Here is a 27,836-nt window from a genome sequence, read left to right as displayed (position 1 = left end):
TAGGTTTGTGGCCGGTGGGAAGGTATGGAATGATTCGAGGTCTTTCATGTTTCAAATGAAAATACTTACATTCTCATTACCGCAGTAAGTGGCTAAAAAGTCAACCGAGCATCCATTTGTGATCAATTTGACTAGAGAATGGTGTAATATCAGCACAAAATAGATTCATCAAAGGCCTCAGTACTAATAAACCCGCCAGGATTGTATTTTTCTGACTTTTATTTGAGTTACAGGGAGAAATCTATCAGGAATTTCCATTTTCTTCATGTTCTTTTAACCGTGACCTCAGTGGTTCACAATGCGCTGTGGGGTTATTCTGCTTTAATGGTGACAGTTTCCAGAAGCCATCAACTGATTTTAACGTTATTGCTCTTTCAACCTGCACAGCTAGCTGCACCAATCTCATTAATTCTCATTAGTTGCCATTTTTCTGGCGCAGGAAGATGATGTTGACATCGTTATCCCAACAAAGCAAAGATTTAACTGGGTAAGTTGGCTCTCAGTAACACTAAACCCTAACCCTAACAACATTTAACTGGGTAAGTTGGCTCTCAGTAACACTAAACCCTAACCCTAACAACATTTATTTTCAAAGTGCTTTTAAAAAGTAGACAATAAAGGAAACATCTGGAAAAAAAAACCCCAAAGAACTGCAGGTCAAAATCTCTAATGTAGTCATAACCTTTTAGGTCAATAGCCTGCTGTCGGTGAAGTATGGCCCAGATGAGTGAAAGACTTCCTGTTTGCTGTCTGTCTGCATGGGCACAGACTGGGTGGATATGGTTCTGAGCATTCATAACAAGCATTTTTCAAAATGAACTTCACCCGATGACAAGCTCGGTATATGCCATATTCAATGCCCGACAGTTTCTTCCGGTCCGGGTTTCTTATGACGCTGCCGAACAAAGACTTTGCTCCCAACTGTATAGAGGCAGGAAACGGTAAAATATGTTTTTGGAAATGGAGCTGGACAGCGATGTATTAAATAACTTGTGCACAATTTGGTATGCAAGACTTCCTCGTGCTGTTACAGAGATTTTCATTGAATTCACCCCAAATCATTATGTTGTCACTTCAGTTCCAGTCTTACATATGGCATTATATGGCTTAATGCATGCGGTTGCCGCACTTATTACCTTACCGAAATGTGTCCATCACTTTTAAAAGCTTCACCAATAAACTAATTTCCATTTACTGTCCAGTGGTGATGTTGCAATTACATTTTCATATCCATGGTGACTGCCAGGGCTCAAGGAACCCCACCCATCTGGTCTCATTTTAATTCCAGAGTCTGCCATCTTGTAAGTCAGGAAAAAAAAAAGTAAGAGTTAGAGAAAGGTGACAACAGTTTTCCCTCCGAGTTTACCTCCCTGCACCACACTGAGTCTGACAAGCTGCTGAAAAATAAGACCGGGTCACATTTCAGCCTCAAAAGAATGTGCAGGGGCTGTGAGTAACCCTGTGGTCTGCTTCGGCATGTTTGGTCTGGCTCTTCATAATATCATGTAGTGTGCCATTGAGGATTGAGGGCATGAAGTGCTGAGGGCGTTCCTACTTTGGACTCAAATCAACGCCAAAACCTAATAGTAGCACTGCAATCTGTCTTCCCCCCTAATATTAGCACCATGTCCTTTTTTTTTCATCCAGGGTGGCGGTTGGACCGTTCGGCTCAGTGACATCTTCTTTGACCTCACGTTCAGTCATGGCATAATCAGAAAATTAATACAATTCAATTATTATGACATTGTTGAAGATGTTTTAATCCCGACTGCGACTGAGAGGAAGCCAATGAGCAAAAACCTCCTCTATTCAAGTCATTCCTAAAAGCAAATAGGATTATTAAATTGATCCTTTATGCATCTTGACATCCCAGAAGTATTAACAACTTATTTTTTTGCCACATCGTTTTATGATTGAACTCCGTTCAGGAAATCTCAAGGAGCTTGCCTTCTCTTTTATCAAAAGCAGAAGTGCTGGCGACGGCGAATAAAGCAAAAGGAATCCAGTTACGCAGAGAAATAAGCGTTATTTTCCTCAAAGGACTGGACATGAACTTAAAGATAGCTTGGTCTTTGCATTTAAAATCATGGCTGATATTCAATAGCCCCCCCCACCACTACCACCACCACCCCAACTGGCAATTGTTGCACCTTTACCACTGCAGTGCAGCCTTCTAATATTTCACCTGTGCTGAATTTGCAGGAATACTCATATCCTAAACCCGAGAGCGAAGAGCTTGTCAATTAAATCAGAAGCCGATATCTGGTCAATCAAGCCACCCAGTTTGCACACTCACTCTGAATTAAAATTAAAATTGATATCCTCGGCAACGCCAGTGTTTTTTGTTATGCCACTAAATGTCGGCGATTTATCATGCAAACTTCCCAGGGTTTTGTGTAGGTACTTTTGGACCTCGGGTTCAGTGGGTTTGATGCTCAGCCAGGGACAATATGAAAGCCATGCCAAGAGTCCAAGCTGTGAACGCTTGTCTGAGAGTTACCGTAAATCCTTCTGCTCGCACCACTAAGAAGCTCAGAAAGCCACAGCCCTGCTATTTGCTACCCCTGTGGTCCTTACAGGTAGCCACTGAGACTCCCCAAATTATGATCTCCATACATAGGGGAGCAATGCAAGAACAGAGCTCAATGGATAAAGGCTTACCTGTTGCCCCTTATTTTCCTCAGTGGATAAGGACTGGGCTGTCAGCTTTGCTCTGTCTTGATTAATCTGACACTTTATTGGACATGATCTTGATGATTAATGTATATTATCCTGGAAAGCTTGCCCCTGTGATAAAAACATTTAGATTTCAGATATTTTCTGGTTAAACCTGATATTCCGAGCTGTTATTCCTTAACACTACACACTTCTGAAAGTCAGGTCTACCTCGGTTTAATTAGCTATTTATGCTATCTCACTGTGCCTGTTGAATTCATTTATGACTACTTTAATACCCCCACTTGCTTTACCTGACCTTTTTTAAAAAATGCAGTTAATATTAATTTCCTTTAATAAAGTGCAATTATTACTACACTTACTGTGTTTCCTATTTTACCACTGCTGAATAAAAGTTCAACTTTCCGCATCTTAAATTACATGTGTGGATCATGGTTTATTTATGTTCCTCCACACTGATAGATTTCACTGGAAAGTGTAAAAGCTATGAATTAGCATAATATAATAAACATGACGACGTTCTCAATGTAGACTTCTTTTTCCAAGGTGAAAATGGCCCATCAGAGAGGTCCAGAAGGTGAAGTCCAACACTGCCCCCACCAGGAGTTCCCAGCAGGGTTCTTGGATCACACATCAAGGTCTGTTGCTAGCCCCCCTCACGCCCCGACCCCTGTTGAGGCCTCTGTGATGAGGAGGAGCCAAAATTGAGTGGGCCGGAGGAGACAACACACCATAGCTGTGTGCAACTGCACAGTGAGTCCTTTCGCCCATTGCCATGCTGTAGCTGACCGCAGGATTGCCATGTTTACTTAAGAGCCGGTGCATAAGAGAAAGGCGGACCACCGGCAAGTCACCACCCGCCGGGCCCTGGGCAAGACCTGGGGCTCATCTTTGTTGAAAATGGCTCTGGAGCATGCCACCTCCCACCGGGCTGTTCTATATTTAGCAACAAACTGAAAACTTCATTCTTAAAAAGCTGTTTAGGTTCAGAGGACGGGTAGCGATGCTACTCCCGAGGGGCCTTGAGGGTGCCTCTCTTTGTCCGGCACTCACCTGCTCAAGATATTTACCGGTGCCGTCTTACTTACGGTGGTACTGGAGTTAGTTCTCCAAAAGGCATCCAAGTAGAGAAAGCCACTGAGAGGTGTCATTAAGCCAAAAAACAATTGGAGGAAGGTACTGATCTCGGTATCTAAAGTACTGCTAACAGATTTAAGCACTAAATTCTCATCTGAATTCTAACACCTCGCTATAATCTGAAATTTTGACACTTCCCTCTGAATCGTTGACATACTTTACAGTTATCCTAAAGACAGTCAAAATGATGTGTAAAATAGCTTTCAGCTGCCAATCTGTCCACTCACAGTATTTAAGTAAGTAAAACCTTCTCTTCCATCTACCGCAGATCAGTTTCTCCAAAGGATCTGACTGTTTAACGTTTGACTGACTCGCTTTCAGCCCCTTGAGAAACTAGGACGTCTGCTTCTTTCCGCATGAATATGGCAATTTGCTGACTCTGGCTTTTTCCGTTTGCATGCTTTCCTACTCTTCTCAATGTCTCATTGCACTCAGGAGAAGTTTGAATCCAAGACAGGACATGAGTATTACATGTTTTCATTTGCCCTCATATATGCCTAAACAGTCAAACAATCCCTCTTTTCATGCCCATGGTTTCATTCAGTGGGTGGCGAGAGCACCTCTATGATTGAGGATGAGGGAGTCGGGTGATTTTTTTTTTCCAAGGTGAGCACCTCACAGGAGATGACTGCTCGCTGCCATTAGTTTAAGTGCAGGAGTGTCAGTTAACCCGATACTGGCACCAGGAATACTTAATGCCAGATGGAGGCAGCTGTCCTTGAAGTTGTAACAAGAAGGCACAGAGAAACAAGCCTTTATTCAGTACGAGAGAACACTGAAAAAATTGATAACTTAGCAAGGTTACCACAAAGTGTATGTTAAACCCCACATCGGAAAGGGGGGAGGGGAAAACGTCCAAAGTGGATAAAAAAACAGTTTAGATGTTGCTGACTGTAATTTTTGATTGCGTTCGAAATACGCAGGAATATAAAACAAAGCCGCGGTTGTCACGCTAAAGGGTTCAGCTGCTAAGGAGGTGTCGAATTATTGTACCTCAGCTGGATACATCAGTGGTGGAATCCAGGAGGTGAGAAAAGTGCCAAACCCAGCAGACTTTGGCACATTTGTCCTCTACTGCTAGGCCTCCCGGTGTTTCGCTACCCAAAGCTATGAGCGGCTACTGCAGCCGAACAATCGATCATACCTCCTGGAAGGACAGTCAATGTGACCGCAAGTGCCTCATCGGGATGGTCTGAGTCCATTCAGTCAGAGAGACAGCATGAGCACTGAAGGATTGCATTTTCGAGATTGAATAAATAAGATCGTATCAGCTGAAGTACCAGGCTTTTGGGAAATGTGTCCTGGCTGCAGACGGCCCGTAAGTTAACTTGACACCAGAAGGAAATTACAAACAGTAATGTCAGGCTCTGGAAGCGCCCCACACATAGGTCCCTGAAGACGTCTGTCTTGAGGTCTCAACTTTTAATTCACTGCCTTTTTCCTTTTTCTTTTTTTTGTACTTAATTGAAAATTGAACTCAGGTCATGCCAAGCATTGCAATAAATTTGCTGAATGCGACCGAGCTGTTGCCACGTCCTCTGATCTGGCGCTTGCACGTAGGAGTGCTGCTGAGTCTCTGTTGATCGTCTACTCCTCATTCATTAGGAACCGTTCATGCTGACACTCCCAAACAGTGACTCCTCACTTGAGTGAGACGCCCCGAGATCAGAGCCAAGGCATCCAGGAAAGACAGGAAGCAGTCGAGGGCCATGGTGGTGTCACAACCGACATCACAAGAAGCTTTTGAGAAGTCTTTTGGCTCTTCCCCTACTGGTTCGTTACCAGTGTTCAGCCATGTGGACAGAAAGGCTAAGCAGAGGTAGGTCTGCAGAGAGGTTCCGCCAAGTTAAGCACGGAAATATTTCTTTCCTGTTAACTCAAGAATCTGGCAGTCACCTGTGGGAGGTTGCCCTCTTTAGTCGCGACCCACTGGCCATTAGGTTCAGCCATGTCCGATGTGTGTATGAAAATAAAATAAAAATAAAACAAGACATACCTGGTGCTAAATCATGAGCAAAGTTCAATCTGTGGTCTCTTTATTGTGCAGGTGAAAAGAAATTTCCGTAGTTGAGGTACACAGTTGCTGAAGATTCAAACACAGGAGACTCAGGTCAGTGCTTCTGGTCTGCAGATACATTAGTGTTTGAGTGAGGCTGGGAATTGTGTTTGGCCCACAGCAGCTTGCTAGCACATGCTCTTCTTTCAACTTCTTCAAATTATACCTTTTGGCCACTTGAGGGAGAGGGCACAGACTGTGAGGCAACACGGAGTTTAGACTTATAAAGTCTATCTGATGAACTTGTTAAAAAAGACATTGATTTCTAGTCAGGATATTATTTTATTTTTCTCTCACTGTGACTGTGTTCTTCTTTCTGCACATTTGTAAGGATCCATATTTAAAATAAAGAGATGAGTTCACGCCGATGGTCTTTGCTCATGCTCTGCCATCCTCGCACAACACTCTACTTATACACAATGCACAGTTTGATTCAAATTCACCATCTGTTTGGTTCAGGCAAAAGGTAAAGTAAACTCGACCTCATGCTACATGTTTGAGCATCCAGCTGGTTCGGGCACGAGGCGCATGCATAATCTAGCTTTATAGATTTGTCACAAGCCTTCATGTCATGAATTGAGATTTAAACTCTGCATTATTGACTTGTTGTAATAATAATTATTATTATTCCTTCAGCTCGGCTGAACAGGGATTGTACAGTGGATTTTCAGAGCCGTCTACTACAGCTGAAAATAATCAAAGAATTAAGTTGCCAAAACGTCAAAACAATGAGCTGAAAGACAATAAAAGGCTGTGGAGCTGAGAGGAAGAGCTGAGTTGCTAGCATAAGCGACCCTTATTCACATTACACATAATCATTTGGCCCATTTTAATGTTAAAATGTTGATTATGGCAGCTTTAACTGTGCTGAAGGGGATAAAACAGCTCCGCCAGAGAAGCTCCGTGATTACCAAACGCTGCAGAAGGGGCTCTTTCAGCAGCTCTGACAGATCAAATTTGTCTTGATCATTTTACATCCGTGCATTACGTTTTGAGGAGATGGATGGACAACATTAAGTACCCCCCCCCCCCCTAAATGATCAAACATGGCATTGCCATGCCTCTGTGGAGACTTGATAGACATTTCTCATTCACTAAATGAAAGTTCACACACACACACTAATGTTTGTCTCAAGTTCAGTGAGGACATGAGTCAGTGAGTCTCCGTGCTGAGTGGCCAAAGGAAATGGGAAATGCCCAAATCTTAATAACAATGCAAATATATGGTGGAATACTTATAATTCAAATAGGCAGCTGGCCAAATGGGATTCAACAAGGGATAGAGAAAGTCCTCCTTTCTCCTCCTGACAGAAATGTCTCCGACTCCGTACACAGCCTTTAAGTACAGTTTGGATTGTCAATAGTTGGAAGTATACTGAGAGCACTGCTGAGCCAGGACACACAAACCTCTGCTCCTGTGAAATATGCTCCTCCCGCTGCCCAAATCCAATCCTTCTTTTTTTGCATGGGAAACTTTGTTTTTAGTTTTGGATGGTACAAATCTTAAATGTTGATTTTATAACATAAAACGAGCTCTTATAAAACAACTTGTATATAGAGCTGACGATTTGGTTTTTACCGTACATAAGTATAAAACAAGGAACAGGTTTACACCCAAGAGTTAACAGGAATGTAATCACAAATCATGTTAAAATTTAAAGACTTTAATTTTACAATTTTATTCCATCCATAAAGGCTAAAAATAAACAAGCAGTAGAAATGGATCAGACAATTTCTGGATGATAAAAGCATACTTTTCCTAAACTGGTTGTGTGTGTTTGGCTCAGTCAGCTAAATGTTTAAAATCCAAGATAGACTGCACTGGAGTCAGTGTTTAGCATTTTATAAGCGACCAGAAATCCACTATTATCCACTGTGAAAGTTTATGTTTGAGCTGCGCCATCATATAAGCTGCTACAAAACATTTGTCAGCACATCTTTCCCGGTACAAATAAATTCATGTCGGCCTTTATTTTGACAAATAATGCTGGTCTTTCTGCAGCCACTTGATTCATTTGTTCTCTTGATTCTTATTTAATAATCTGTCTGGAAATGTCTTTGATTATACTGATGGGTTGACATCATGTGAAGCAATTCTGTTTTAAATCAACTCACTCTGAAAATGTGAACGCTGACGATTAAAGAGCAGGCTTTGATCATTTTTCAGAGGCCGTGACTGTTATGCTTAAAGAGGCGCTCGCTATGATTCTTGGCCCATGCCTTATTTTCTGTATAAATTACATACAAAGAAAGCTTAAGAGGTGTTGCTCAAGGGCTCAACATTTTTGTATGCCTCCACTTCATTGGCAAATTCGCCATGGAAAAGCTGAACTATACTTGAAGCGCTGTATTTGAGTGTGGTTTGTAGCTGAGGTGGGGGATCGATTGCTTGGTTTCTGCAGCAGCATCCCAGAAATCCCCAGAGAAGCAGGTCTGACGGACAGGTGGGACGCCACACGGTGCCACCTCAAACCACTGTCCTTACAGCGGGTCGGGTCAGACTTAGACCAGCAGGCTCAGAGACCCAGGAAAGGTAGCACACCAAACACATGCCATGCCTATGAGATGGGTTTTCATTCATGATCGATTTCTCTTCAAATTATTATTTGTTTCAAATAATCATTTCATCTGTAAGAGAAAAAAAACTGAAATAGAATGGACCTCAGTTATAACTCTGTTATGTAGTTTTTGTCTAATTGATAAATGCACACCATTTTTTGGATTTTTAAATAGCTCTATACATCCGATATTACAACTGTTTTTCCAACTATAACACAATAGGCTTATCTTACTTATTACTGCAGTCTGGACGCTTTGATGTCAGTCAGACATCTCTAGTGCTTTCTAGAGCCTCCTCTGCTGTTATGACCAGCTATAAATGTCAAACATAGCCAGACTCCAGTCTCTGGCAGCATTCCTAAGAGTAAAGACCTCCGGTTCTGTAATATTCCTGTGTTTATGTGCTGCAACTAACTTCCTAAATTCCCACAAGATTTTTTTTTACGGGACTCAAGTCAGGCGATCCTGACGGCCACTCTAGAAGGTTCTCAAACTGTTTCTGAATCCAACCCTTAGATGACTTTGAAGTATGCTTGGGATCATTTTATAAATGTCAGCCAAAGCTGAGAGTGACACCAAAGCTTCATCTACTTCACAGATGGAAATATGTTTTCTTGACCTCTAAGCACTGCAAGTTTCCAGTGCCCATTTAAGCAAAGAAGACCCAGATCCACACTAAGCCACTGTCATGCTTCACTGCCAGTGGGATATTCTTTTCAGCATAAGCTTCATTCGTCTTTCTCCAGGAATACTGTACCACGTATCCAAAGGCCTGAAATGCTGCAGCTTTGTCTCATCAGTCTACAGAGCAGTGTTCCCAAAACATCTATTTGGATTTGGAGAATATTCAAGATTTTCTTCTGCTTTTAGGACAGCACTGTTCCACATCTTAGAGGCAAAGCTGACTTTGTAAATTTGGGACTTCAAAGAAAAAACGCACGAACTCTCATGCAAAAAGGATGCTGGAAGAATACTTTAACATCTGATTTGCACGTGTGCTCTTCTGAGGGATGCTAATCAGGGGGTCGCACAATTTTGGGACTGCAACCATCAAGATTAAGATTTTGTGTTGATGGTGGAAAATAAAATTACAACGTGAAGTTTAAAAATTCGTGATGGTGCATTTGTTGTTTCCTGACCTCTGAATTAGCCTAATCAAATCTCGATGAAGCCAGCTCAGATCATGTCTCTTAAAAATATCCATTCCATTTTGCTTCAGATTCAACCTTCAACGACTGTTAGACATATGCTTCTCCCTCTGTCTCTTTTACCCAACCCTTTTCCCATTTTCCATAAATAACATTTTACCTTTGTGCTATGTAACCAGATTTATGAACCTAAAACCAGCCACTTAAGGAGTTCTTTGTAAGAACAAATCTCCTGCTGCCCTCTTCTGTTACAGCAGCAAACTCCACCTCAGTCCCCTGAGTTCACTGCTTTTACTTTTCCCTCAACAAAACTATTTGTAACAGCACAATATATTGGCTTTTTTTTTTGTTTGTTTGTTTGTTTATACATGTCACTAACATACTAGTCGGACTGAAACGGCAGCTGACGCGTCACAGCCATTGTAAAGGCGCCCCGCCATTTACATTGTCCTCTCCACACCCGATGCCGCTCAAATTAACGATACGAACTGGTATTTGCATATCAGATAAAAGCAATCAGATCGATAGCCTGAGTAATTTCAATCAAGAGGGAACTATTGTCGGAAGGATTTCTTTAAAGCCGCTATTAAAGACACAGCGCCTGGGGTTTCTTTGTGGCGGCGGCCAGTGTGTGTGTGTGTGTGCGAGCGAATTCAAAGCCAGCCCAATCAGAGTGGAGGTTACTCAACTCGTCAATCCAATAGCAGAGCTTGTTGCTGTTCGTCTCTGTGTTAAGACCGCGGACAGACAGAAGCAAGTGTCCGGCGCAAAGCTAAGCTAATACGCCTATTCAGCTAGTTAATTTCAGTATTTGCTTTGGATGCATTTGCGCCACAGGCGTTCATCTGCTTTTAAAAAAATCCACGCGTGCTTTGAGTGGTTTGAATTTCAGGCTAAGAAGCCGAACGGTGCATTTATTTGCGGTAAAGCGCTTCTGTGTTGCTAACTGGGTTGGTAGCGGGCGGGCGCCAGACGCGTTTTGACAACAGCGTTTCCCGTGTTGTTGTCTTTGGCTCCTGCGAGAACGCGCTCTTTTTTTTTTTAAGACGGTGCACGTTAGCTGAAATATTATATTACAATGGCGGAATTCCTCGAAGACCCGTCGGTTCTCACGAAAGATAAGCTGAAGAACGAGCTCGCAGCGAACAGCGTGCCGCTTCCGAGCGGGGAGCACAAAAAAGAAGTGTACGTGCAGCTGTATCTGAAGAACCTAACCGCGCTGAACAGCAGGAAGAGTCCGCCCGCAGACACCTTCTCCAGCGACGAAGACCTGCCTGCTCCCGTGGTGTCCAACAAAAGTCGATCCGGACGGGTAAGCTGGGTTTATTTTATTTATTTATGTGATTATTGTAACAGTGTGTCTGGGTTCAGATAGTGTGAGTTATGATGCTTTTTTTTTTTTTTTTTTTTTTGCAGAAAGCCACCAAAAAGACAGACAAGCTTCGCACGGAGGAAGTCGAGGTGACCGATCTGGCGGATGAAGATTTAAGACAACAGCTGGCGAAGCACGGCGTGGAGACGGGGCCCATTGTTGGTGAGTCAGAGAATAAATGCCTTCTCGTGATTGCTGTAACCCAATCAGCACTGGCACCAATAGGATTTGTTTAAATAAATCTTAAATATAAAGGATTTAAGACGCTTTGTGTTTTTGTATATCGCCCCTAATATAGATAAATTTGTTAATATGTCTCATTTGAACTCTCACTGCGGCGTCAGTTGTTTCAAGTGTATGTTTACATACGCTGACATAAAAGTATAATGTGTTTGGTGATTTATTTATTTGTTTTTTTTCTCTCCATCCAGGCTCTACTCGTACATTCTATGAGAAGAAGCTGCAAAATGTTTTGGACCCATCTTCAGCTGAACCGGAAATACCTACCGATGTCACAGTTCTCCCCCCGGCAGACAGTAACCAAAACGGCAACTCAAATTCTGACCAGTACAGTGACAAAGAAGATGGTGAGCTTTAACCACGCGTTACTCGTGGTGTTTTAAACATCAAAACCAAGTCAAAAAAAAAAAAAAAATTATTTAGCCTGCTTCGCAAACCTATGTTTTGCACCAGATTCCTGATTACTGATATGTATTCGTGTTTCTCAGAGGCCATCGGCGTTAATGATCCGGAAGCGGTTCCTGTGGTAGACAAGCCCGTGAGGAGCCGAGGGAAAGTCACAGTCACAGCCAGAACGAGCAGCAGGCGACAAACTAAGGTGGGCAACGTTTTGCCATCCTTCGGCGGTGAAAGAAAAAAGTGTTTTTTTTTGTTTTGTTTGTTCTATAAATGGTTGTATTTTACTCTGTCAGGTGGTGGAAGAATTTATCACTGAAGAAACGCCCAAGAAGAGCAGCGAGAATGTTGTTGAAGATATTCTTGCCAATGAAATAAGCACGCCAACGGGCATCAGGTAACAACTGAGGATGACTTTCAGTTTGAAATGTGTTTTTTTTTTTGCTTGCGTGTGCAGCCTTTTAAATGTTTTATTTTTCTGTCGCTTTTTCGCTGATCAGCGCGACCTGCAGGCGTCCGATCCGTGGTGCGGCTGGGAGACCGCTAAAATCAAGCGACTACTGGCTAAACGAGTCCCGTATTCAGCGCACGGTCCACACTGAAAGCCGCTCCTACTCGGAGTCTCTGACCAGAGAGGGAGGCGTCGCTGCGTCTGCTAGCAAAGCTCCGGCTCGACGAGGCTGCCTTTCTCTGTTGCTCAAGCTCCTCCTACTCGCCGTGCTGGTCGGGTCTCTCTACTTCGGCTACCAGCAGCTGGATGCCGATCAAGTCGCCGCCCTGAAAGGTCTCCTGGACAGCGTCATTGTCCCCGTCCAGGGAGCCGTGAATAACGCAGCCGCCTACCTGGGCATCGACGGCAGCAATGCTGTAGATAGTACCAGCAAGTAAAGACCCTACGCAGTCCCACGCCAAGCCCGGGACGCCCTTCGTCCCCCCCCCCTCCCCCCACGCCCCTTGCCACCGCATCCCATAACGCACAACTTGTTTCACCTCTTTCTCTTACATGGATGGACAAAGGATTCAGATTTCATAGGAACCGTAAACCTCTTCCCTCTCTGGGCTCCAGCTTTTCGCCCACCGCTTGAGGAAATCGTAGCTTCTGGATAAAACTGTAGTGGCAGTCAGAAGGGACTCCTTGTAATATTGATTTTAATCTGTGAATGGATTAGTGTCTTTTTGTGTATTTAACCATTGTATGTAGAAACGAGTGCAGAGTTATGCAGGATACGCATGCATGGTTGTAGTTTTTTGTAGTTTCTAACTCTGTGCCTGGACAATGTTAGCACTTAGTGCCCTCCCATTCTCAAAGCACAAAGCAGTGCTACTACTAATACCAGAATGTCTACGTGTTTCTGTATGACTTCAAAATTAGCTATAGCTTTAGGTCTTAATTTTTTCTACGTTGCTCAGGTTGAATCGGCTCCAACTTTTTCATGTGGTCTGTGCCGGGAGGAGGAGGAGGAGGGTCAGGTGAAGTCCCTGCATGAGGAAGATCTCCCCATGTTCAGGTTGAGGCGTTTTAGTGGGTGATCCCAGCTTGAGTCATTGATTTGAACATAATTTCTGGTCATCAAAATCATTATTTTTACTGTTTTTGGGTTTACTGTGTGTTTGACTTTTTTTTCTGAACTTGTCATCAGTTTTAAAATCATGAATGACTTCTCAGTATTGATTATCTACCATTTCTTTGACAGCTTATGTCTTCTGGAAGCTATAAGTTTGCAGATTTTAATTGTGTTCTTCAGCTCTGCCAGTGTGCCCATTTATGTGCTTGGGGTTTAAGTGGACTGTTGTGCTTTTTATTTTATTTAGATTACAGATCCTTCAGTCCTATATACAGGATTGGCTGTTGTGCACCCACATAACCCAAGTCACAGACTGAAATTGTCCAAACATAATAAATAGATCCCCCTTTTTAAAAACACACACACTTTGTAGTTTTGGGACCTTTTTTGAGTTCCTGGTTTCAGAAGGCATCAGAGAGTCTTCACATCTATGTTAACATGATTGAGACGCTGGGTTACTTTAAAGGGGTTCGTTAGCATTGGGGGGGGGGGGGGGGCACTCACTCGAAGTGTTACTGACTGGGGACATTTCAGAGGCATCGGTCTCAATTTAGATTTTTTTTGTTTCCTAAAGTGGTGGATTCTTTTTTTAGCACATAAGGTAACAATCGGAAATAAACTTACTTTAATAATGTGAGAGATTCATCAGGCGTCTCTTCCGTAACTGACTGGTTATGTGGGTAAGGATTTTTAATCTATGATGATGTAGGCAATGTATCACACAATAAACTGTTGTTACCACATTTCTTTCTGTTATGTAAGTATTTGTGCCGGTTTTAGACAGTTCATTACCACGAATGCACACGACTGCAAACATTTCCCAAAAACCTCACACTCTAAAAATGTCGGGGTCACCCCAGGAAAAGCAAGCGATTCGGGTTAAATGCTGCAGCGAACGGTCCTCACTACGCTGTGGAATAGAGATAACCCTGCTGCATCACTTGGACGCACGTCAAAGTTGCGTTGTCGTGACGATGCAGGCCTTCCCTGTTGCGTAATTACCATTTGTTCCAATCGCTACGAGTAGAAACTTTGATTTTACCGGTACTCTCTTAATTTGCGGGATCCGGGAGTGGTTGCTGACTTGAAACGGCTGACCGAGGTGACCCTTGGCATGCCAAACCGAGACTGCAGAGGATGGAGAGGCTTAGTCCGTTAAATCCAGTCGGCTGCATTCCGAGAACAGCGACACAAGTGAGTCCGACTGCAGTGCTGGCGAAGGGAACTGCTCTCTGAATTACTGGACCCTCAAGACAACAGGTGAACAGTCATGACATTTAATATCGGCGGGATGACAGATTCATAATTGGATCTATACTAAACTAAGTGTTAAGTATACATCTTGCTTTTCGTGCCGTCTGAACAGCTTTTAGGCTTTGGTGCTTTGACAGAACACAAATGAAACGTGTTTTAGTCCTCTACTTTTTCACCAGAGTGGTCAGCCTGTGTGTTTTTTCTCTACCACCGTCTGCAAGCTTCCTGTTTCTGCGTTACAGATTCACTGGCACGAGGATGGTGCTGAAGATTATAGATGCACGAGTTCATTTTCATGAGGGGTTGTTGTTGATCAGAGTTTAATGTCAAGTGTTTACATTTCGATTGTAGTTCTCAAATGCTTCTTTCGCCTGTACCTGCCCTGTTTACTCAACTCTCACATGGATGGGAAGTTTTCTGGTGATATTTTTTCAGTCTTGATCATTCAGGTACAAACTATGTTTTTATTTTACATTAATAAACGTCATAAAATCTGTCTCCTTGACCTTGCAAGCAAAATCGGCTGGTGTTTACGTACTTCAGGTGCTTTCTCCAGGTAATCCAGTTTTACCCGCATTTAACGACTGGATGGGTCACAAATCCTCTTTTCAATGGAACTGATTTTTGCATATCTTGTTTACGATGATGAGATTCATTTCAGGATTGTAGTGTTAATTTACTGCTGAATAACTCTTCACTACTACTGAACTCTTTACTTTACTGTGTCCCTTAAGTTTTCTCACAAATCAGTATCCACATTAAAACGAAGCACCGTGTGACAGGGATGTAGATGATTGTCGATATATATAGCTTTAATATAACATGTTGTTGTACTGCTCTCATCGCACATGGACATTATTTATAGAATACTTCTCACCATGTGCAGCACGTGATTGGTTCTTTAAAGATCTCATTCGATGCCAGGTTCATGTTCACTGGTAACTCGGCTGCAGCAGATGGAGGCTGTGTTAAGAGATTACAGTAACTCCTTCAGGAGCATGTAGTCAGTCAATTTTCACATCCGATTATAGTACTCTGTCCTCCTTTTGGGGAGGGGGGGGGGGGGTTGTGCAGCTCACAGCCTCTTCCAGTCCCACCCACGGTCACATGTAGGCTGCACTACCGCTGCAGCCAACAGGAAACCTGCTGCCTTGACTGTCTGGAACAGTGAAGGTGTGTGTGTGTCAGTCTGTGATCCCTCCAAAATGCAAGGTATAACGCAGTATGAATGAAAATTGCACACATGGCCTGTTTTTTGGGGTGCAGGACTCTTTATGTGTGTGTTGACAGTCCACATGTTTACTGACTGGGAAGACTCTTCTTTTCTCTTTTTTTCTCTGCTCCAATCAGAAAAAAAAAAAAATCCATGGCCTCGATCCTGCAGAATCTGATCACCCCGCTGTTCAGTGGTCCTCCTGAGCCACCCAGGAATAAGGTGACCGTGGTGGGCGTGGGACAGGTTGGCATGGCCTGTGCCGTCAGCATCCTGCTCAGGGTAAGGGCCCCGGTGGCTTTTGCTCAGACCGCCCTCCACAGGATGGGATCCTCATAGGCCGACACAATGAACACCACCCATGACAATATCAAAGCAGTTTAACTGAAATGGCAGATTCACAGCGAGAAATCCCTTCGTGCGACTTCCTAAACTCATTGCAACGAATGCACAGGAATATTTATCGAAAAAAGTCAACGCACATCTTGTTTTGCATGGATGAAGTTATGAGTCCTTGGTTTCATTGAAGTGGTCCTGCAGCGCAATAATATTATTGAAATTATTCAATAAATTTTAGAGTCGGTAAAAAACCATTGGTGCTGCTGTTTTAAATCATTGGATACATGCAAGAATTTACTTCCATGACTGACTCCAAATGAAAACACGGTATCTGGCTGAGTGAGTGACAATGCAGAGTAAGCAGTTGTCTTTGTTGATTTGTACAGGAACTGGCCGAGGAGCTGGCCCTGGTGGATGTGGTGGAGGACAAGCTGAAAGGGGAGATGATGGACCTACAGCATGGCAGCCTCTTTCTGAAGACCCACAAAATAGTTGCAGACAAAGGCAAGTGGATACCCTAAAGGTCCAGTTCAAACACTCCCAGGATGCAACTCACTGAGGGACCTAACCCTTTTTTTTTTTTGTTCTAGTGACTTTAAAATAGCAGATATTCCTACTGTTGGTTTCAATGCGAATCTGAAACAGAGGACAGAACCTTTGCCCTCGTTTGATGGCGAATCCACTCCTTGTCGTCTTCGAATGATTCTCAGACTACTCTGTGACGGCCAACTCTCGCATTGTGGTGGTGACGGCTGGCGTCCGTCAGCAGGAGGGCGAGAGCAGGCTGAACCTCGTCCAGAGAAACGTCAACATCTTCAAGCACATCGTTCCACAGATCGTCAGATACAGCCCTGACTGCATCATCATTGTGGTTTCCAACCCAGGTAGCATTTCTTCTATGCTCCCTCACTCCAACATTCAGTACATATACACATACTGCAACCACACTCTCCAACAGTCGATGTGCTGACGTATGTAACCTGGAAACTGAGCGGTCTTCCGAAACACCGCATCATCGGCAGCGGCACGAACTTGGACTCTGCACGCTTTCGTTTCCTGATGGCCGACAAACTGGGAGTCCACGCCAGCAGCTTCAACGGCTGGATCCTGGGAGAACACGGAGACACCAGTGGTGAGAATTTCTGAAGTGCCAGCGAGCAAGAAACCATACATGTCAATGTGAGAAGTGTGTGGATGAAGGCTTACAGGCTCACGGCATGTTTTAGTGCCTGTCTGGAGTGGAACAAACGTGGCTGGGGTCGGCCTGCAGACGATAAACCCGAATATCGGCACAGACTCTGATGAAGAGAACTGGAAGGAAACCCACAAGATGGTGGTAGATAGGTAGACCCAGTTCACTTTCCCTTCACTTTACAGTAAGGAACTAGACATAAGTATCTAGAACATTCTTCTTTAGGTTAGAGAACATTCATAAGTCAATCTGTTTCTAAGCATGTTATTATATATTCATGTGGGAGGTTATTATTATTTTTTTAATACAGTCCCAAAATCAACCAACTCTAATAAATCCAAACACTGACCTGAGGATTCTGTTGGGTCTTGTGTCTCTCAGTGCCTATGATGTGATCAAACTGAAGGGTTACACCAACTGGGCCATTGGTCTGAGCGTAGCTGACATCACTGAAAGCCTCGTGAGGAACATGAACCGGATTCATCCTGTTTCCACCATGGTGCAGGTAAAGGCAATCTCCATGGAGTGTATCAAAGTCATGCACACACACACTGTGTCAGGACTGTCCTGCACTCCGTAGCGTTATCTAAAAAACATAAAGTATTTAAACACCACATTATATTAGACGTTTAGCATATATTTTATGTTAATACTAATTGCACTGAAAGTTGATTAGACATTTCCATGCACGTTCTGAGTTTTCTGATGTGTAAATATTAAACTAATCATATTTTTAATTTGGATCAATGTTACATTTATCCATTTTTAAATTAATTTTATTCAAGTATTGCGTTCTCTGAGGTGCAATTATTGCTCGTGGCAATTAATCGCTGTCTCTGAGGAGACTAATTACAAATTTGTGAAAAAAAGTTCCGTGCTCCAGTGGGGTATGTGGTTTAGATCTAATTTATCTTGTAGGAAGCCATTTCTTTGTATCTGTGGCAGGGTTAAGCGATTCATTTATAAAAATATATATGGACTTTATTACAGGCGGAATGTTTGTTGTTTGTATCCAGTTTCGCTTAGTTCCGGGAGCCTAATTTGAAGTCGCACGGGGGTGTGACGTAATATCCGGGCATAATCTCGCAGTTGTGGGTTTTCTTTTAAATTAGGCAATAATTTCATGATACGAGTAACTTTTGCTTCGCCAATGTCTTTACCAGTAATGATTATGATATCAGACATGATTTCTCCGCAAAGTTAGAACAACAAATCCAATTTAATAAAGGAAGTTTTCCTACTCTGAAGTTTCAATTTAATTTCTTTTTTTATATTCCCTATCTATTTTAATGTAGAGGTTTATTTCAGAATAGAGAGAGATCCTCTCTTTCTGTTTGATGTTTTTACGTCATAATTGCACAGATTTATCGCTGAACCCGGAGCGGTTTTTCGCACCGTAATGGAGACGGGTTGGACGCAGACATATGGTCCTGCTGGCTCAGTGACGTAGTTAGCTTTGCGCAGTGGCAGTATCGTAGCCCATGAGGTTTATCCGAGGCGCGATTATTGCTAGTTGAAAACTTTACCCAATACCCCGCCTAGATGACTTGTCATCGATGGCAATTTTTGACAGTCTCTAAGGAGACTAATTACTTGTAAAAAGAAATGCATGAACATTAGGAGCGTTGATCTTGCAGAGTTTTGTTAGTTTTTATTTAAGGATTTATACTTAAATGTTAATTTCGTATTATATTACCATGCGTGTCGTTTATGTTCGATTATATTGGAAAGAAATTCGAAGAACGAATATAGCTAAATGATTGTTTCGCATGTTACCCGCCCACCCGAAAGACTATTTAGTTGCTCACTTCAAATTCATTTCCTACTATAGTTCACTAGGATTCTTAATCGATTGTTTTTTAACATATGAAACTAAAGTATATTTAAGTTGCGGTTATATTTTCCACTGTTTACAAGAGAGCGTTGGGAATAACATGGACGGAACGTTTGTTGTTTGTATCCAGTTTCGCTTAGTTCCGGGAGCCTAATTTGAAGTCGCACAGGGGTGGGACGTAATATCCGGGTTTAATCTCGCAGCTGTTCCACAATATTTGTCATTTATGTCATGCTATGAGTCGTAAGTCTTTACCAATAGTGATTATTAGTTCCGACACGATTTCTCCGCAAAGTTAGAACAACTAATCCCGTTTAATAAAAGCAGTTTTCCTGCTCTGGAGTTTCAATTTAATTTCTTTTTTTATATTCAGTATCTATTTTAAAGTTGATGTTTTCTTTCAACATGGAGATGTGATGTGATATATAGAGACCCTCTCTTTCTGTTTGTTGTTTTTACGTCATAATTGCACAGGTTTATCGCTGAACCCGGAGCGGTTTTTCGCACCGTAATGGAGACGGGCTGGACGCAGACATATGGTCCTGCTGGCTCGGTGACGTAGTTAGCTTTGCGCAGTGGCAGTATCGTAGCCCATGAGGTTTATCCGAGGCGCGATTATTGCTAGTTGAAAACTTTACCCAATACCCCGCCTAGATGACTTGTCATCGACGGCAATTTTTGACGGTCTCTAAGGAGACCAATTATTTGTTCAAAAGAAAAATTCGATTTTAACTGAGTTGGCAGTCACACGCTGTAAAATGAGAACTACTTATCAGACACATGTAGATTCCGTTCACAGCTTTTTTTTATTCATGTTCGGTTTCATCCTGTTTTAATTCCACATATTAAAATATGACGTCACAGTTGTTCTCTATGACGTGCAGGGCATGTACGGAATCGCCGACGAGGTGTATCTCAGTCTGCCGTGCGTGCTGAACAGCGGAGGCGTCGCCGGCGTGGTCAACGTGACCCTGACGGACGACGAGGTGACGCAGCTCCGGGCCAGCGGCAGCGCGCTGTGGGACGTCCAGAAGGACCTGCAGGACATCTAACCGAACAGCAGGGGGCGGTGTCGCTGCACATCAACGACCTCCACCAGCCCGTTCAGATGACCCCGCCCACAGCGTCACCGCCTTTCCGCAGATTAAATTTAGAGTTTAGAACGCTCAGGTTCCAGTTGATACACTGGAGACTAAATATGGCACCAGTTTTTGATGCATTTAAACTTGAACCAGGTGTGGAGGGGCAGTTTATTATAAGGGTGAGAATGAAAAGGGAATGAAGAATGTTTGTAGTGCAACAAGAATAATTGGACAATTCAGTGGGTGAGCCAGGATTGTTCTAACTAAATGTTGTCACGACTTTATTCTTAAGAATTCTTGCAATGCTCAATTTATGCCATGAATCGCTTCCATCATATTTTTAGAGGTTTGTTTTCACCACGTTGATTTGTTTGTTTGTTAGCAAAATAACTCAAAAAAGGATAAGGATGGGTCTTGATGAAATGTTTAGAATGTTACCAGGAACAGATGAAGGCATTTTGGTGATCCGGAGTCTGGATTATGGATTAGTTTGAAATGTTCATTAACATTGCAGTCAACAGAGCTTCAAAATGTGTTCCTCAATATCTCGGTTGATTATTGATGATTGGTTATAATTAGACACAGTCATGTAGGGTGGGGGGGCTCTATCTCACCACCTAATTTCATCTGGATTTGATCAAGAATGAGTTCAGGAAATAATAATAATAATAATAAATTAAGATTGAAAACCCCATTTACAGATTTAAAAATCAGTTAACAATACACACATCAACTCTGATTCACTTTTACTTTTCACGGTTGGCGTATAAAGACACCAAGAACAATTTAGAACCTTTTGATGATGATCCAGATCACCATGTGGGGAATGACCAAATACTGTATCCGCTGTAAATACACGACCCCCTTTACTACGACCTGGTACTACAGCCCGGTGTTCTACTGTAATCAACTGAATGTGATCTCTGGAGACACATTTTATTTCCAGCATGTATATACAAATGGTGCAGTAATACATCGACGTTACAAGGATCTCAAACCATTTTAACAACAGTTCTGGTTTCTTTATAACATTTTATTCAATGTTATTTCTAATGTACAAAATTCCAGTAACACTTCATCGAGCAACTCAGAACGCCCTCAGCGACTGTCGAGGCACACGAACCGCGGGAGTGGATGCTGTTCCTCCAGTTACCCGTCTGAACACACCAGACCGGAATGGCAGGAGACGCTTCAAGATTTTGAAAACCAAATAAGAATCATTTTTGTCCAAGGACAACTAAAAAAAAAAAAAACTGGATGCAAGCAAATTGGCAATGAAAAAGTTCCAAGATGCCGAAAGACCGTTACAATAAGCATGTTAAAGAAACCAACGATGAGACGCACACCTTTAGGGTTCTGACAAAACCGATGTGAAATCAAGATTCTGAAGCGGAATTCAGTCCAGCAGCTTTTTGAGGAGACGTGGGTGGACAGTATCCTGTTTACGTACGAACAGACGGGCTCGGGAGAAAAAAACGATTCTTGTCCAAGTGGTATTCAGGCATAAAACGCCGTGATGTCAGTCAAACCGCTACAGGTACACCGTGGATTCGGTGTTGAGATGGCAATACTCAGAAACTCCTCCCGTAAGTAAAAAAATAAATCAGTCCACTGTTAAACCATCGTGTTGCTCTCACCAACCTGCGCCACGAGCTGAAAGAGAAGACAATCCAGGTTGAATATCTACACCTTTACACTGAATCAGAATAAAAAAAAGAAATATTTCAGTTTAAATAAAATATTGGTCGCAAGATTGATATTTAAGCTCTAATAATAAACTGAGGAAAAAAGAAAGAGGAAACAATTTAGCTTGAATATGTTTAATAATTTCTACTACTTTTTATATAAAAGGTTCATTTAAAGTGATAGCAAGGAAATAAAATCTGAGCACAAGATTTTTACGCTGGAATAAAGAGACCGTTCGAGGAAAGCTAACGGCGACCGACATATGGAATCACAGCATTCCCGGGAAACCACCGAAACTGGCATTTTCCCAGAAGACGACGTGACGCTGATCGCCGACAGTTTCATAAAACGGTCTCACGCAGACGTAGGAGGAATCCTAAAGAGCCGCGTTCAGCGAAACACCGTTTTTAATTCAGTAAGATTATAATAGCAGTAATTTATTTATTGCCAACCAATTATACTGGAAGCTGTGGCAAAAGGCCAGTTGTCAGACTTATAAAAAACCTTCATGACATAAATGACAAAATAATAATATATTATTAGTATGGCAATGGTGAGAAAAGCAGGTTGCTTCTGTTATTGTCTTGGAATAAAAATCACATAATCAAGACTTAATCACCAGGTAGAAAGATACCAACTTTATGTTCTCCATTGATCTGAAGGGACATTAAAGTCATTATTTACAATTTTCCAATGCGCTGATCCTCATGAAATACTTACTGAACTGATGCCTGGCAAGCTGAGTAAATACCCAAGCACAGGTATTCGTCGGATGAAGCCGACCGCCACAGGAAAGAATCCTCTGTTAAAAAGAGCGTAAATGAGTTGAGACAACAAAAACAAACTCATGCAGGTATAAATCCATTCAGGATACTGAATGAATGACAATAAGGTGTGTGTTTTTTTATGTTTGCGCCGACCTGAATAAGAGGAAGAAACCATAAATCTCCAGAATGACTCCAATAATCGGCCAGCCAATCAAAACCACGAACACTCCTCCCAGGAAGAAGCCGGTGGCTTTCGCTTTGTGCCTCTGGAAGAAGAACCTGAACGTACGCTCCAGGCCGATGACGAAGGACAGGCCAGCCACGAAAAGGATCTGCATGGGAAGCACAGATGAGCAGTAAGTTCAGATGAGTTATCTCCAGTCAGATGAGATGAGATGCTGCAGAAAGTACGATTGATCAACTGACATTTCCAATGGCGAGGAGAGCTTTATCAAAAAACAGCATCATCCCGAAGAGGAGGAAAAACACACCGAATCCCGTCAGCCCCATCCCGATTTCTGTGGAGTTTCAGAAAAAGAAACAATTGTAGTAATTACAGTTATTATTTATTTACAGAGAAACCAACAAATCATTTAAAAAATGTATTTCTAGCACACTTCTAATTACAAAAATGAGCAAATGAATATGTTTACTATAGGTTATTATTTAGAAATGATCAGGGTGGCATAACAAACACACCAAAAGATGTGCATTAATATAAAACTAAAAAATAAACATCTGCAGTCTTTATTTTTTGTAAACATTTCAGCCACATGACGTAACAACTCTCTCAGCCAATTATATTTGAGCTGCTAACCTCTTAGGTTTAGCTGAACCGGCCTTCACTCACAAACGCGATAAAGACAGAGAACACAGGGAAAACGGAAATCGGTCTTACTTTGTGAATCCGTGAGGGAAATCATTTTGCCAGCAGCTGGTTATTTTATAAAATCACATAAACGTCGTAACAACCGAGAGCCGCTTCTTTAGGCAGAAAGAACGCAGAGAAACCACGTAAGTAACGATGACGCCGAAGGTGTTCGCTGCAGCAGCACTTCCGGGGCAAAGCGCGCACATACTCCGGCTTCTTCCGCGCCACGGCTGCGCATAGATTTGCGCCATTGACGCGTTCATTTGGCAAATGTGTCTCTCTACATGTCATATATTCTACGAAATATAATTCTCATATTGGCCACATAATTAAATGCTATGATAGGAAATGTTTTGTTAAACACAAAATTGATTTTCTGTCGTGTCCAAACATTTTTACTACAACTCCCGTGAGTCCGCGCGGTGAGTAAACCCGTAACCCCGGAAATGACGTTGCGACAAAGCGCCGGTCGTTTGTAAATATGCACCGAGGAAATATCTTCTCCTTTTGAGTGACGCTTTTTTTACTTCCGACTTTTTTTTCAAAGGAATCCCAACATGGGAAGCGCTTTCGCCATTGCGCTTGTTTTTATCGGATGTTGCAGCAACGTTGTGTCTCTGGAGTTTCTTGTCAGGTCAGTAACACGTTTTTAGACCGAACAAATATAGAAATATTCGCGTAAAAACGCCGAGATCCTGTATGTACTAAATTATTTATGATGTAATCGCGACTGATTCGCAAATTCGTTCCCAATGGTCGGTGTTTAATTTTCATTCATAAAAAATATATGTTGTTTTAATCAATTCAAAAACAAGCATCCAGTGGAATAAGTACAACCTACAAATAAGTTTCAGTATTTGCCAGCAAAGGTCAAATATGGAAGATCCGCATTTAGATCTAATTTATTAATGTTGATGATGAACTGTTCATCAACATGTTTTGTGATAAATGATCAATCGCACTACAGATCCGTTCGAGACGATGTCAGAAGCTGAGCACACATAAATATAGCCTGCAGCTAACTGTTCCTTCCTGATTTCTGTCTAATCGCTTCATTGTTTTGTTGCCTCAGAGAGTTTCCAGGATGCGGAAACATCGTCACCTTCGCTCAGTTTTTATTCATCGCTGCAGAGGGGTTCATTTCGGAAGCCAACTTCGGAAGGAAGAAACCGGTTATTCCTGTAAGGTAAGCAAAAACTAATTCATGGGTTTGCTGCTGCTGCTGCTGCTGCAGGGATTATGGAAGGCAGAGCCAAAAACAAATACGCCGTGTGTTTTTCACTCAGGAATTATTTCATCATGGTGGCAATGTTCTTCACAATCAGCGTGGTCAACAACTACGCGCTAAACTTCAACATCGCCATGCCGCTGCACATGATCTTCAGATCGGTGAGGATTATAATGTGCTCTCCTCTTCATCAGATAACTTCAGTATCATCTTTGTTTGACCTGCTGCCTTGTTTCTTTGCAGGGATCACTGATCGCCAACATGATTTTAGGAATAATCATTCTGAGGAAAAAGTACGCCTGAAAACAAAAATATTCTCATTCCTCGTGTGGATTTAGTCGCGTTGAATAGGTTAAAACTACCACAGTGCATCAATTCCTAGCTTTTCTCACCCTGCAGGTACTCGCCGAGCAAGTATTTGTCGATAGCTTTAATTTCATTGGGTATCTTCATCTGTACTGTCATGTCCGCCAAGCAAGTGGTGAGTCCTCTGCAGAACAAGCAGCACTTCCATGCGCTCAAGGGATTGGAAAGCACACCGCTGTGTTCTTCTGAGAGTTTGTCTGAGCTGTGTGAAAACAACAACAACCCTTATTTAGTTCTGATTATCATGCATTTCTCAGGTGAGGTGACCCAAGCTTATCTTGTTTTACGTAACCAGTAATAAGCGGCGATCCTCCTCCTCCTCCTCATGGACCAGCACAACCTCAAAAATCAACGTGTGATCTCCATGTGATTATCACATGGAGACGGTTCAACCAATGGGTGAAAGAAATGGATGGTGTGTTTTTCAGTCCCTTGAGAGGAATTCATCGTAACAATATTTCCCAAAGTGTTGACTTGTGATCGATGCTTTTTGTTTTTGCAGGATGCGGCCAGTGAGGTACCTCAAGCGCAGAGCTTCTCCGTGTTCGTGCGCTGGCTCATGGGTGAATATTTAGTTTCAGATGCTTTGAACTGACCTTTGGAATCAGGCGGCACCATAATCATTACTCTACATTTTTCATCTCTTGTTTGTTGTAACTATCAGTCACAGATTGCTAGTTTTTATTTTTGTCTCCAAAATGGCATGGACTGGATGCGTATCAGTAGTTTGAAAGGTGCTCCGTAAATATAGATGGATTGGATTGATTCATTTAGTCCATAAAATATTTCTTTTTTTGTTTGTTTTAAATGACACAAGACAGAGAAACGCATATAATCTCAAATATATTTCTCTTCTTCTTACAAATAATATCAGCTTGAACTTTTTAAAGATTAAGAAAGAAGAAGAGAAAGTTCCTTTTATTAATCCCGCATTGGGAAATTATTTTTTCACTCGACATACAAATTAGTGGAGAGATGATCCAGTGGAAGGCAAAGCCATCTAGCGGCATCTGGTGGGGTTTGGTGCCTTGCTCAAGAGCGCCTCGGCAGCGCTCTGGAGGCAAACCGGCACCGGTACTGGCCACTCGCTGATTTCCAAGCCAAGTCCTTATGGACTGAGCTACTGCTGCCGTAACTACAGCTAAACATTGCCGCTTTAATTTGAAGCACCTCTTCATGAGATGGAATATGAGGCTCGGTATTATCGCTGCGCTGATTATTTTGTCTTCGCTTGTTGATCTCTGTGCATTCAGGGATTGCCATGCTGACCTTTGCTTTGCTGTTGTCTGCGAGAATGGGCATTTTCCAGGAGACGCTGTACAAGCGGTTTGGAAAGCATTCCAAGGAAGCTCTCTTCTACAATGTGGGTTTCTGCTCCAGCATGCAAGACGCACCCAAAAACTGTACATGAACTTTGAGCGTCTTCTGATTGACTTGGATTTCCTCTTTCGTCTCTCCTTGCAGCACTGCCTACCTCTGCCGGGCTTCCTGCTGTTCTACACAGACATCTACAACCACTGCATCTACTTCAGTCAAAGCAGTGAGTCTCGCTCATTTCCAGTCAGGAAAAGGTTGTGGAAAAGTTTGCTGTCTTTATCACACAGCTGTAATTTCAGGTCCTGTAGCTTTACCTGCAACTGGGATTACTGTGCCTATAATGTGGATCTACCTGCTGGTCAACGTCCTCACCCAGTATCCTCTCAATCCAAAAACATCTTCATCTCACCAACTTTATTAGAACTTTATTACAATGAGGCCGAACGCAGTGGTGTAGGTATTGAATGCCCGCTTTTATTTAGACAAAGTGAGCCATAAAAAATGAAAAGCATTAGTGTACCATAAATTGTGGTGATTGTTCTTTGTTCTGAAAATAAATTTTGAGTATATTTCTCCAAGAATTGCACAAAAATTAGCCAAAAGCCTTATGTGGCGAGAATTATATCAAGACATACCCTATATAGATCTAGAACCGATGTAAAGCACTTCTTTGCTGCTAGGAAACAAAGGCTTAGATTTTCCCTGACTCTTGTTGTAGACTTTAACCAGCTATTTCCAGATATGTATGCATCCGCGGTGTGTTCATTCTAACCACTGAGTGTACCTCGCTGACGGTCACACTGGTGGTGACCCTGAGAAAGTTCCTCAGCCTCATCTTCTCCATACTCTATTTCCAAAACCCCTTCACCACCTGGCACTGGGTGGGCACGACCGTGGTCTTTGTAGGCACGTTGCTGTACACGGAGGTCTGGAGCAGCGTGCAGGCAGCGCTGCGTGGACGCGGCGTCAAGGAGAAGAAGAAAGAGTAAGAAGAGGAAGGGCAGCCGAATAATAAAATAATCATTGTGTGGGACTTGTTTGTTTGGTTAGTGTTCTGTTGAATTTTATGATTGTGTATCCCGTATGCCATAGATAGTAATGATGCAGCACCATCATTTCTTTATGTTCAATAAATTCCAGGAAAAGATTGTGTGTTTGTTCCTCTGCCCAAAATGCAGAGTCCAGTTTGCCTTTCATTTAACCTTGTGGGATTGCCTGTAATGGCTGACTATTCATCTGCAGAAGCTGGAAGGTAATTTGCATTTAGAAAGATTGCATAATATGTATGCAATCTTTGACTGTACAGAGTGCACAGCAGATTAATTTTGCTTTCATGTGCCAAAATGTCTCAAAATTGAACTGATTTAAATTGACATCAAAGAACCAAAAACGTCAAACATCAAAACAGATAGATCAAAGATACATCAAAGGGCCAGAGGGTATATAAGTAATTTGAAAGCAAAACGTTTTTGGGGGGCAGAGGGGCGTAGGGTCGTGAGTTTGAACAAAGTAGCTTCAAGTCAATTTTGGTGGCTGAT

The 27,836-nt window shown here is 42.4% G+C and overlaps 4 protein-coding genes and 2 pseudogenes across 4 annotated transcripts; 5 read left to right on the top strand and 1 right to left on the bottom strand.

Moving 5' to 3' along the window:
- Positions 1-10,654: 10,654 nt before the first annotated feature.
- Positions 10,655-12,472, top strand: tmpob (thymopoietin b). The gene is made up of 6 exons (XM_068739629.1): positions 10,655-10,888; positions 10,993-11,110; positions 11,380-11,535; positions 11,677-11,786; positions 11,881-11,981; positions 12,085-12,472. The coding sequence occupies exons 1-6, from the start codon at positions 10,655-10,657 to the stop codon at positions 12,470-12,472; spliced, it is 1,107 nt and encodes a 368-aa protein (XP_068595730.1).
- Positions 12,473-15,754: 3,282 nt separating this feature from the next.
- ldhbb (lactate dehydrogenase Bb) lies at positions 15,755-20,796 on the top strand. The gene is made up of 7 exons (XM_068739378.1): positions 15,755-15,898; positions 16,342-16,459; positions 16,666-16,839; positions 16,914-17,087; positions 17,182-17,299; positions 17,529-17,652; positions 19,866-20,796. The coding sequence occupies exons 1-7, from the start codon at positions 15,770-15,772 to the stop codon at positions 20,031-20,033; spliced, it is 1,005 nt and encodes a 334-aa protein (XP_068595479.1). The 5' UTR covers positions 15,755-15,769; the 3' UTR covers positions 20,034-20,796.
- On the top strand, positions 18,600-18,732 carry LOC137894499 (U4 spliceosomal RNA; annotated as a pseudogene).
- LOC137894500 (U4 spliceosomal RNA) lies at positions 19,546-19,678 on the top strand (annotated as a pseudogene).
- Positions 20,797-20,921: 125 nt separating the features above from the next.
- Positions 20,922-23,537, bottom strand: golt1bb (golgi transport 1Bb). The gene is made up of 5 exons (XM_068739377.1): positions 23,415-23,537; positions 22,943-23,034; positions 22,670-22,848; positions 22,470-22,551; positions 20,922-21,716 (listed from the first exon to the last, which is right to left on the bottom strand). The coding sequence occupies exons 1-5, from the start codon at positions 23,437-23,439 to the stop codon at positions 21,678-21,680; spliced, it is 417 nt and encodes a 138-aa protein (XP_068595478.1). The 5' UTR covers positions 23,440-23,537; the 3' UTR covers positions 20,922-21,677.
- Positions 23,538-23,855: 318 nt separating this feature from the next.
- Positions 23,856-27,437, top strand: slc35b4 (solute carrier family 35 member B4). Its single transcript, XM_068739580.1, has 10 exons — positions 23,856-24,021; positions 24,460-24,573; positions 24,674-24,776; positions 24,859-24,908; positions 25,015-25,096; positions 25,484-25,544; positions 26,235-26,344; positions 26,446-26,521; positions 26,598-26,673; positions 27,038-27,437. Exons 1-10 carry the CDS (start codon positions 23,945-23,947, stop codon positions 27,285-27,287), a joined length of 999 nt encoding a protein of 332 aa, XP_068595681.1. The 5' UTR covers positions 23,856-23,944; the 3' UTR covers positions 27,288-27,437.
- The last annotated feature ends 399 nt before the right edge of the window (positions 27,438-27,836 follow it).

Source organism: Brachionichthys hirsutus, chromosome 5 (genome assembly GCF_040956055.1).
Source record: "Brachionichthys hirsutus isolate HB-005 chromosome 5, CSIRO-AGI_Bhir_v1, whole genome shotgun sequence".
NCBI lineage: Eukaryota > Metazoa > Chordata > Actinopteri > Lophiiformes > Brachionichthyidae > Brachionichthys > Brachionichthys hirsutus.
Note: the sequence above shows the minus strand (reverse complement) of the source record. Positions and strands in the feature narration are given on the sequence as shown.